The sequence below is a fragment of the Podarcis melisellensis genome, assembly GCF_964234715.1.
Source record: "Podarcis melisellensis genome assembly, chromosome: 12".
NCBI lineage: Eukaryota > Metazoa > Chordata > Lepidosauria > Squamata > Lacertidae > Podarcis > Podarcis melisellensis.
This window is the reverse complement of record NC_138544.1, coordinates 54,677,005-54,688,827: the sequence shown is the minus strand read 5'-3', so window position 1 is coordinate 54,688,827 and position 11,823 is coordinate 54,677,005. Positions and strand designations below refer to the sequence as shown.

Sequence of the window (11,823 nt, the reverse complement as noted above, 5' to 3'; positions counted from 1 at the left end):
GATCTGGTTTGTTGTATGAGAAGTGCAATGCAATTATGTAGAAGGGTTAATGTGTCCTTCAAAGGTGGTTTTTTTTTAATGCAGCCACGAGGACATGTTTCCATGTTTGCTACATTATAACTCCTAACAATAAAACACAGGGTAAAGACATACTTGATGTAAAGATTGCTGCCACTCATCAGCCAAGATTCCTCCTGATGTCAATCACAACAGCTGAAATACCAGCACATGGAACACTGGCTCACCTGTCAATCTTCCCTGTTGTGGTTACCCTTCAGAAAGGCTGCCCTCTCCCCATCCCTTTTCAAAAGCTCTGTGTGTTCATTAACTTATTAAAAACAAAAGGGAGTATCTGAACATCACAAAACTGCTCAGAAAATTTTAGAGGCTTCTTAGAGACGACACAGGCGCTAGTCAATCAGTGCTGAGCTCACTAATTCTTGTTGCAAAGCTGAAGAATGATACCTTCTCAGGTTCTGTCCTGAGGGCAAAAGTTGAAGCAGATGCAGAGCAAGGGAAGTTCTAAATTCGTCCCACTGCTCTAGGGAAGTTGCATGTGTCCTCATCAATAGAACACATGAGGAAATACCTTTTATTTGGTCCAAATAGTGCTGAAGGATGTTGGATGCAAGCTTTGGAGTTACACAGGACACCTCGTGCATTTCTGCACCAGCGCTCCTTTGGGGTAGCACATTTTAGTTTGACTCTCATTCATTGTTCTTGCAGTGAGACGTGAAAAGGCTAAGGCGTAAGCCCCATTAGAACAAAATGAGAGGAAGTCCCATTAAAACATCTGCCAAGAAAACACAGATATGACTATACTACACAGCTATGTACTTGTGTGTCAATATGCCCCACTGAAACCAGCAGAAATTATCTCGTTTTACATTTGGCTGGGATTCCTGCATCACAGGGGTTGGACTAGAAGACCCTTGGGTCCCTTCCAACTCTAAAATTCTATGCCAGAGATTTCATACTGCATGCTAGATACTTGTACGCTGCACATTATTCAAGCAACAAGAAACAAATATTCTGAAATAATTAGACTTAGGAAGCATATTATAAGAGAATCAAGCATGGCTCAGGGCAGCTTTCAGTAGGACTGTCCAAGTAATAATGACTCAGATATCAATATGCTGCGTAATTTAGACCCATCACTGTTCCCAGCTCCTGCCAACCTAGCAGTTCGAAAGCACCCCTAAGTGCAAGTAGATAAATAGGGACCACTTTATAGCGGGAAGGTAAACGGCATTTCCGTGTGCGGTGCTGGCTCGCCAGATGCAGCTTCGACACGCTGGCCACGTGACCCGGAAGTGTCTTCGGACAGCGCCGGCTCCCGGCCTCTTGAGCGAGATGAGCGCGCAACCCTAGAGTCGGTCACGACTGGCCCTGTCGGACAGGGGTACCTTTACCTTTACTTCTTACTGTGGGAATAGAGAAGAAAGTGTCTGAGTACAGCGCTTCATTGATTCCCTGTGGAGACAGACCAGCAGACTGAATAGGGTTTGGAATTAGTGCACTGAATCAGTCAACAGACAGGTACAGGAACACGTTCCCCAAATGGTTGAGTCCAATCCGCTTGCAGTCCTATGCACGCTTACTTGGGAGTAACGCCATCTCACTCAGGGAAGGTTTGCTTCCCTGGAGCTGCAGAGAGACCTTAGGACAGGGGTCAGCAAACTTTTTCAGTCCACTGTCCTTGTGGGGGGGCGGACTATTTTTTTGGGGGGGGTGGGAATGAACAAATTCCTATGCCCCACAAATAACCCAGAGATGCATTTTAAATAAAAGCACACATTCCACTCATATAAAAACATGCACCGTCCGCGGGCCGGATTGAGAGGGCGATCGGGCCGGATCCGGCCCCCGGGCTCTATGTAGCAGCAACAGAAGCGCCTGGGCCAATGGGAGGCGGGGTTTGAAGCGACAGCCCCGCCCCCTCTCGGTGCTACGCTCCACGCTGCAGTAACAAGGAACGGCCAGGAGGGTGCGCCCGAGGCAGCAAAGGAGGCCTGTGCGCCTGCGCACTCGGCCTCGCTTCCCGCCCTCAGACTCTCCGCCACACACAATATGGCGGTAGGGAGGCCGGCGCCTCTCCCCTCGGCACTTTTCCTCAGGCCGCCATGCTGGTGAGGGCGAGCGCAGCGCTGCGGAGGGGCCTCCCTCGCAGGCTGCGCTTCGGCAGCGAAGGAAGGAGGCTGAGCGGCGGACGAGGCGTGGAAGCGACCACCGGCTGCTTTCCGCTGAGCCGCGCCCTGCTCCGTTTCCAAGGCCCGGAGGCGGTGACCTTCCTCCAGGGCTTGCTGACCAATGACGTGACGCGTTTGGCGGCGGCGGAGGGCGGGGCTGCGGACGCGCCTCGCGCCATCTACGCGCATGCCCTCAACGTCCAGGGGAGGTGCCTCTATGACGTCATTCTGTACAGGTCAGTCGACGCGTTCCCTGCTTTGCAGCTGCCTGGGCGCATTATAGTGAGTGCAAAGTAGGGGACGCGATTTTCTAGTCCCCCACAGGCATAATAATTGCTGCTGTATATTATTATTATTTTAAGTATTATAAAAATTAGTATTGTTTTAATTTTTAATCTTTTTATTATAATAGTTTTATTATAATAGTTTAAATTTATATACAGCCCTTAATCTGAAAATCACAGGTTCGGTTTACAGTATATATAAAAAAGATGCATAAAATAGCAACAACGGTATAGTATTATTTTATGCAGGATGAAAAAAATGCCTTCAGCAGTGCAGATATTTGTAATGTTTTAGTTATTGCAAAGGCTGATGAATGCTTCTTCTTTGGCGATCACTCGTGGAAGATTAAGATTGTCTTCCAAAAACACAGTTTTAACAATGAGTCCATAAGTGACTGTGGAGGCCAATTCTGGATCCACACGTCCTTCCACAGTGGGGACATTGGTTTCCGGGCGGGAGTTGATCACGGTGTGGATTTGCCAAGCGTGCCTTCCTCTTAGCATTTTTCTCCCTTGCGTCCTGAGTTCGAGTGTCTTCAAAGCCCATGACACCTTTGGTAAAGGCTGTTCTCCAACTGGAGCGCTTGCAGGCCAGTGTTTCCCAGTTGTCGGTGTTTATACTAATTTTTTTTAGATTTGCCTTGAGAATGATCCAAGAAGCCCTCAACGGCAGAACAGGCAGATGATAACAAGTGGTTTGTTACAACTGCTGTGAAGGCGGATGAAGGCTGCAGCAGATAGGATCTACTGGTTTGTCGTGACTACTCATGATGAATGCAGTACATGAAGTAACAATAGAACAAAGAAATATTTAAGTATAGGGTTATTGCAACATATAAGCAGGGTGGCCAAAAGGGAAGGAAGGCACTTTTAACAGTCAGTGTCTACATGCGCTTTCTTGGAAGTTCCGCTGAATGCTCTGGGTCTTGCTCCAAAGTCAGCATGCAAGACATTGTGGCTGGAGTCCTGTGCCAGTTTTCTTAAAGGCAAAGCTGGCTCCAGGATTTGGAGACCCTCTCAGGCATCGGATACGCACCTCCTCCAATTAGAGTGGTGCAAAATAAGGGATTGCAAAACAAAAAAGAACTCTTTACATGGGTGCCAGGGTTTTGCCTGTTGTGACCAGCCGGTGTAGAACATGAATTTTGGCAGAGACCTCTGAAGAACCAAAGAGACCTAGCTTTGACTACATAGGACTAATAGGCAAGAAAGTCTACCGGGGGGGGCGGGGGCGGATCAAAATAAAATAAAATAAAAAGTAACAACTGTAAGATATAATGGAAAATATATGGTATACTGAACATATATAATATTTCCAAATACAGTTCCTGGATGGAAAAAAATGCAGATTCCAAACCAGTAAAAACTGAGCCTCTGTTGGATCAGAGAACATATTGTTCTGATAGCCTTGTATTTAAGTATTGGCATGGTAGCCATAAGTGACCAAGAATGTGGGCAAGTGAGTTGGGCTGGCAGAAGAGAGATGAAGCAATTAACCGCTCCTCCGCCCCCAACATGAAATTGGCCAAACTGGCTAGTACAAAAAATTTGCACACTGTTGAAATAAGTGTTCATGGCTTATGATAATCATTGAAATCTATACTATAAACAGCTATTATTGTGACTGGAAAATTAGGGAAACTATAAAACTCCTAGATATTCTGTACTATCAAAACTCAGTGGATAGGTGGCCCAATTGGATTCATGTCAAAGAATGCCTTGGACTGCAGTCTTAACCCCACTTTCCTGTGAGCAAGCCCAACTGAATTCAGTAGAACTTACTTCTGAATAGATATGGTTAAGATTGTGCTGACATAGGCAACAAACAAGAAGAAACTATTGAAGTGTAGCAGATTGCCAAACATGATCATTGTCATCTTAATTCATCATTAGCACTTTATAGCTCTGATTTCAGCCCAACCAAGGAAAGCTTGTTTCTTGCTTCTTAAAACTTTTACATCATCAAACCTTTATTGGCATCACATACAAACATTCAGAATAAATAGGCCAGTGCGATCTCATCGCCATTTCAACAGTACAGTCATTTGCCAAAGGGAAGAAGAGGCGAGCAATCTATTTCATCTCCGTGGGTATCCAGCAAGGGCAGGATCCTGTAGCATAGTTCGGCGACAAAAAAATCAAATAGAGGAACTTAGCTACTGTCTTGGTGAGATCCTGGTATCTCTCCTGTAATAAGAAGCATATGACATCTGTCTGGTTTCCATGTTGGAATACATAGATGGTCTAGAAATTGTTGGCGGAGATCATACATTTTACATTTAAGGGCCATGTGAGCTAGAGTTTCCACCAGGTGGGCATTGCATGGGCAGAGCCTATCTCCTGCCATACCCTCAAACCTACCCCAAAGGAGGTTAGAAGGATTAGAATTTAACCTAGCCAGCGAAAAAGCCCTTAATGGTAAATAATTAAGGTTACATTCCTGCACCCAAGAGAGTCGAAAATAAAGAGGGGAACATGTTTTTTCCGCAGCTGAGATTAGTTCCTGGTGATTTATGTCCCACAGCCTAGTTTTTAACATGGCCTAGGCGATTGGAAAAGCCACAGCACCCAGGAGATCCTCTGAAAGCCCAAGTTGCCGTATCTTTGTTCAAAACAGTTGTAGCCCTGGGGAAGGGAAGGAGTCTGACAGAACTTCGCTAAGTAAAGTATCTTTGTCTGCTGAAAAACAATTGTTTAGCCAGCATAAAAGAAAACTCGCCCAGGCAACTGTCTCTAGCTTATGTTGACCGCCCTCTAGACACAGGGCTGCGTAAGGTACGCAGTGTGGGACAGCGAAAATCTACAGACAGCCTCCTGGATCAGGGCACTGGCCCATCTAGTCCAGCATGCGGTTCTCACAGTGGCCAAGCAGATTCCTGTGGGAAACCAGGGAACAGAATATGAACACAAGAGTAGTCTCTTTCCCCATAGTTTCCAGCAACTGGTATTCGGAAACATTTCTGCCTCCAGGCAGAGCAATAACCATCATGGCTAGTAGCCATTAAGAGCTCTCTCCTCCATGAGTTTGTCTAATCTTCTTTTAAAACCATCCAGGTTGGTGAATTCCACCCATATTTACTCAGAGGTACTTAGTAAGCATCTATAGGTGCAGCCTTAATTTGCTTTGTTTTCTGCCACCGGAAACAATCCGGCACAATATAAGGAAGAGGAGCTTTAAAAAGTTTGAGGTTCTTTGCAGCAAAGGAAAGGGAGAGAACTGGGATCAAGGCTTCCTATTAACGACTCTCGTTTTCTCCTGATCTTGGCTCTTTTTCAGAATTCACAAAAGCCAGCAAGAAGAGCCTCACATCCTGTTGGAGTGTGATGCCGGCGTCTTGGAGTCCCTTCAAAAGCATTTGAAACTGTATAAAATCCGGAGGAAAGTAAACATCACCCCCTGCCTTGACCTCTCCTTGTGGGCTGTCATCCCAAAGGAACTGTCTCAGGAGGGGGCCTGTAAACTTCAACAGTGTGCCGACAAAGCAGTGGTTGCAACGCCTGACCCCAGAGTGGGTGTTATGGGTTGGAGGCTGATAACCAGCAAAGGCACAGAACCACTGGAGGTTGTTCCCGGATGCCAGATTGGGAACGTTAAGGATTATCATAGGCACAGGTATAAACAAGGTAAAACTGCCCCCATCTTTGAACAGCTGTTCTGGAAGCAAAAGTTTTGCTTTATGTAGGCATTGCACAATGATAACTAAACACATGAACGTTTGCGGAATTAACACTTAGCGCATCAATTGAATGATTGTGGTATTTATTATTGTATTCATTAAGTTTATATCTTGCCCCTTCTCCCGAAGGAGTCCAAGGGCAGCAAGCATATAATAATGCAATAATAACACCTTCAAAACATCAGTTTGGATACTGATGCCACTTCCCATTCAAGTAACCTACAAACAATAAGTTACATGATGGGAGCTGTAGTCGAAAACATTAGGAGGGCACCATGTTGGGGAAGGCTGATATATATTATGAAAGGCTTTCTCCACATTGCCAACCCTGTAATGGGCATAGAGAGAACCATACCAAATCTGATTTTAAGTTTTGTTTTATAAATTGCAACATAATATGACCACCGGGCTGTGGTTTTTTCCCCACTAAGTTGTAAAAATAGTTTGTTGGTGGGAATGGCAACATGCCTATAGGATGAAACAAAACCTAAAGACTCAGCTTTCCTGAACATTATTTAAAGTGACATTCATCAGCTATCCACTTTGTGAATGGAATGTTTGTAAACAATTAAACTGACATTGAGACTGACGCTTGAGTGTGGGCTAGTGGTGACAGCTTGCTAAATTTGGATCCGATTTGTTCTTACCCTGGCCCATATAGAATTTAATGTAAATTGTGTGAACCTCCTTGGTGGTGATCTGCTGGTATTTGTGCACAATTTCCATAATCGCCAGTTCTCCAAAACGTAATTTTAAAAAAGAATTGTGAGTCTCTGGATTCAAAGGAAACACAGCTTCATTCATGACAGCATGTACTTTCCAGATAAACACATTATTTTGGAAATAATCACTATCACGGCATAAATGTGAACAAAAGACAATTTAGCTATTTCTTCAGCTGTTATTCTGGAGGGCGTGGTGTCCCTCTGTACTGGTTCACACAGAAGTATCTTCGCCATGAAGGAGGATCACGTTCAGTGAAGCCATGGATGCTTTAGCTGAGATTCCTGCATTGCAAGGGGTTGGACTAGAGCAGGCATCCCCCAACTCAGCCCTCCAGATGTTTTGGGACTACAATTCCCATCATCCCTGACCACTGGTCCTGTTAGCTAGGGATGATGGGAGTTGTAGTCCCAAAACATCTGGAGGGCCGAGTTTGGGGATGCCTGGACTAGAGGACCCTTTTGAGTCCCTTCCAGCTCTATCATTCTATGTCCCAGAAAAGATGTGCTTTTCTGGCAAACAGAGAAATTGTTGGAAAGGCCTGAAGGGAGTTCGGTAACATTCTCATGAACAAGCAGTTCTGAAGTTCGGAAGGTATATGTTCTTCTTTTAATAAAGACCTGTATTCGTTTTCTCTATTGTGAAGTTCATTCTAATTTCCTGTCCCAGTCTTCCCTAAGTTGCTGATCTTCTACTTTACAAGCTTCCAATAAACATTCTCAAAGCAGATGGGCCATCAAGAGATAACAACAGGTTGTAATTGAAAATACTGCCGTTTACTCACTATTTACTCACTGGTAAATAGCGCTGTGGGTTAAAGCCTCAGCGCCTAGGGCTTGCCGATCGAAAGGCCGGCAGTTCGAATCCCCGCGGCGGGGTGCGCTCCCGCTGCTCGGTCCCAGCGCCTGCCAACCTAGCAGTTCGAAAGCACCCCCGGGTGCAAGTAGATAAATAGGGACCGCTTACTAGCGGGAAGGTAAACGGCGTTTCCGTGTGCAGCTCTGGCTCGCCAGAGCAGCGATGTCACGCTGGCCACGTGACCCGGAAGTGTCTTCGGACAGCGCTGGCCCCTGGCCTCTTGAGTGAGATGGGCGCACAACCCCAGAGTCTGGCAAGCCTGGCCCGTACGGGCAGGGGTACCTTTACCTTTACCTTTAAATAGTATCCAGCCCACAATAGGATCATACCTACAGTGACTGGCAGGGGAAGTGATAGTAACCTAAGGACAAGCATTGTTAGAAATCTGTTGTGTGTAGAACCAGTTGAGAATCAGTGCAGGTGCCAGAACGAAGGTGCTGTTCCCACTGACTTATCATCTTTAGGAATTGGATCATAATGTTTTACCCCATAAGCCACTTAGCTACTCACCAGTAGCAGCACCAAGTGCCAGTCAAACTCAAGGTATGAGTGTTATTCAACACTTACCTCTTTATTTTCTCCCTTTTCCAGGTGTCCCAGAAGGAATTAAAGACCTCCCTTCTGGAATAGCCCTCCCTTTGGAATCCAACTTGACTTACATGAATGGCATCAGTTTTACCAAAGGCTGTTACATCGGCCAGGAGTTAACAGCTAGGACGCATCATATGGGTGTCATCCGTAAACGCCTCTTGCCCATACAGCTTTCAACTCCCATGTCTTCCGAGAGCATCCCTGAAGGAACTGAAATTGTATTGGAATCAGGAAAGCCGGCCGGAAAGTACCGTGCCGGAGTAGATGAACTTGGAATGGCATTACTGCGGTTGGCTAACATAAACGAACCGCTGCATCTAAAAATATCAGGAGATTTGCATGTGAGAGTCACTGCCTCAATCCCAAAATGGTGGCCCAAGCCTGCCAATAAGTAGAGGAGCTTTGCGCTAACAATCCTCTGCTTTGTGTCTTGAAGATGCCCAAAAAGCTTACATACAGTTCATCCAGAATTACGGTGTTTCCTTTTCACGATGGATCAATTCATCTTACACAGCTTAATTCATTTCTGTGTAGCTTGTCAAGGAGGGCTTCCTGTCCAGTTGCACTCATTTTTTACATTGGTCAGCAGGGAAGACTAAAGTATGTTTGCATTGGCTCTATTAGGTTTCCTCTTAGGACTATATATATTTTTCTAAATTAGCCAAACAACCTTCACTTTTGTCCATGCCTTCCTTCCAGAAAGGGTCTGTACCATATGTGAAAGTAGAACTGAGTTCTTAAAACCCCAGGCCACTTTTACCAAAAAGAAAAAAGTTTCTATTAAGGTTTTTCATGTTACAAAGCAAACGGATATACAGGGAACGTTGCTAAAACCTCGATTCACATGTTAGCCTCCTAAAGTAGTACCACATTTACGGAAGCTTCTGTCTACTTGTGCTGGCTTCCCGTTGCAACAGCCAGCGTACATATTTGCACGTGGAGAGTGTATTTCAAAGCCGTGCCTTGCTCCAGCTCCAAGCAAGCGGAGAATCCCTGCCCTTGGTGGTGATTCACCCTCAGAACAGTCACAACTTCCTAGTCAGAAGAAAAAGAAATGATTGAACAGCTCTTTGGGCTTCTCTCTTGCAGCAGCTGCTCTTGCTGCAGTTGGTAGAGGTCTGAGATGGGGAAGTTGCTGGTGGAGAAAAAACATACGTGTGCAGTATGATTAATAGTGATTTATTATTTAATTAGAGTGGTGAGAAGTGTGCTGTAGCTACGGAGAGATTTCTGAATGGTGCCATTACTACTTTGGGCAACACTGGATTGTTTCCAATCATCAAACTTGGAGTAGACCTATTGAAGTGAATCGACATGATTCACTTGGGTCCATTAATCTCAGTGGGTCTGCTATAAGCATAACTAATGTTGGATACAACCCAGTGTTTTTGCAGAACTGCACAGCAGCTTTTGGGGTGTGATAAAAGTATTTATTATAATTTATCAATATAAAAAATGTAACAATCTGTGACATAAGGAATTATATTAATCTATGACATACGGAATAACATTAAAGAGAATAACTGTTGCCACCGTGAAAATCCCAACAGTGAAGCGCTGTGTAATTTTCTTCTACAAACATGTTTCTGTTTATCACTAGGGTTGCAAATACTTTTAAATTAAAATTTATTGACTGCTGGTTTATTCTCCGCAGCCCGTTGCTGCTGTTAATTAGAGGAAGCAAATGTTGCTTGAGGTTTAAATTTACAGAACTCTAGTTGCAGCTCATAAAACCCTACCAAAATTGTGGATTTGCTTTTCAAATAAGAAGTTCAAAGATGTTGAATCAGAGTCCTATTGCATAATTTGCCTTTGTGGTTAGTTAGGAGGGGGAAAGGATTTAAACCACTTTAGAAAAAAAATCAATTTAAGATATAAAATCGCAGAGACACTTCCACAACTTTTAATGCTTGTGCAATACCTTTCATGCACAAGTTAGGTGGTGGTGTGTTGTTCCATAGAGGTGCATGCAACTATGGAAACTTCTGGGGCGCTGGGAAAGAGTGTGTTCACCAGATATCACAGGAGCCAATGAATTTGACGTCAAGTGCCGAGAAGCCTCCAGGTGACTGTAGCAGCTAGCATTTGATAGTTGCTGCAGCTACCTAAAAACCCTTGCCCTCGCTTATCTGGTAGCTTTTGGCTCCTGCTTGAAACAAGCATGATGGTATGTGAGTAGATGTGTTCAATATGGCATAAATACCCAAATTCTAATTTTAAGCCTCAGGCTGGCCTACAAGTTGTAGGTCACCTTTTAAAGGAATCTGTTCATAATTCTCATTCAACAGATGGTGCTTGTTCTGCAATAGATAGGGCTGGTGTGACTTACCTGCCAAGCCCCTGCCTTGGTCTCTGCCAATGAACCTTTCTTAGCTACATCTGTGACTATTTAGCCATCCTGTCTCCTTTCAGTATGGCATCTTAACAATGGTCATTTCATGTTCAATCCACATGATGCTATCATATTTGTTAACCTGAGAAAATAATGGCAGCTTGAATTGGAGCATTGCTGGCATAGAATTTCCCCTTCACCACAAGCTGATGGATGAGGCCGATCAGAGCATGGGAACTGGGTTACACTGTTCAAGGAGAGTGCATCTGAGCCAGCGCTTTTGGAAATACGACTCAGGGTTTTAAGCAGCAGTCTGATTGGCGCTAGAACAATAGGATCCAGAATGCAGCAGTCTGATTGGCCCTAGAACAATAGGATTCAGAATGCAGCAGTCTGATTGGCTCTAGAACAATAGGATCCAGAATGCAGCAGTCTGATTGGCCCTAGAACAATAGGATTCAGAATGCAGCAGTCTGATTGGCCCTAGAACAATAGGATTCAGAATGCAGTAGTCTGATTGGCTCTAGAACAATAGGATCCAGAATGCAGCAGTCTGATTGGCCCTAGAACAATAGGATCCAGAATGCAGCAGTCTGATTGATCCTATAACAATAGGATCCAGGAGCCACCGAATCCACCTCCAGGTGGAAGTGAATCCGCAACCTGATTGGCCTACAGGTGAATCCCGGAATTAGCCAATCACGTGAGGCCCATTGTGTAAATAATGTATATAAAGCAGACATCCTGGGGAAACTTTCCTTCCTCACTAGTATGAGATGAATAAAGAGCATGAAATCCACTCTGGACTCTGAGTATATTTCACATTTTGATTTGGTTTCAATTTGAAATAGAAAGGGCAGGTGGAATAAGATAAGAGAATTATTATTATTATTTATTTATACCTCGCTCCATATAAAAATAAGAACCGCTAAAACTTTTTCTTTTTAAATTAAAAAACCCATCATTCAAAACAATTGAACATTCATAGAAATAAGACTATATAAATGTATAAAATCAATTAAAACCATTTGAATAGCTACAATAAAAAAAACAGTAGGGCAGCAGTCCCCCTCATTAAAAGCAGTTCCCAAAAAGCTTGTGGGAACCAAAAAAACCGAAAGGAAGGACTGTTATTAATGCCTATAAACTTATAAAATGATCTCTCTTCC

General features: G+C 44.2%; 1 protein-coding gene across 1 annotated transcript; it reads left to right on the top strand.

Moving 5' to 3' along the window:
- Window positions 1-1,976: 1,976 nt before the first annotated feature.
- On the top strand, window positions 1,977-9,961 carry IBA57 (iron-sulfur cluster assembly factor IBA57). Its single transcript, XM_081882665.1, has 3 exons — window positions 1,977-2,425; window positions 5,751-6,097; window positions 8,323-9,961. Exons 1-3 carry the CDS (start codon window positions 2,124-2,126, stop codon window positions 8,715-8,717), a joined length of 1,044 nt encoding a protein of 347 aa, XP_081738791.1. The 5' UTR covers window positions 1,977-2,123; the 3' UTR covers window positions 8,718-9,961.
- Window positions 9,962-11,823: the final 1,862 nt, after the last annotated feature.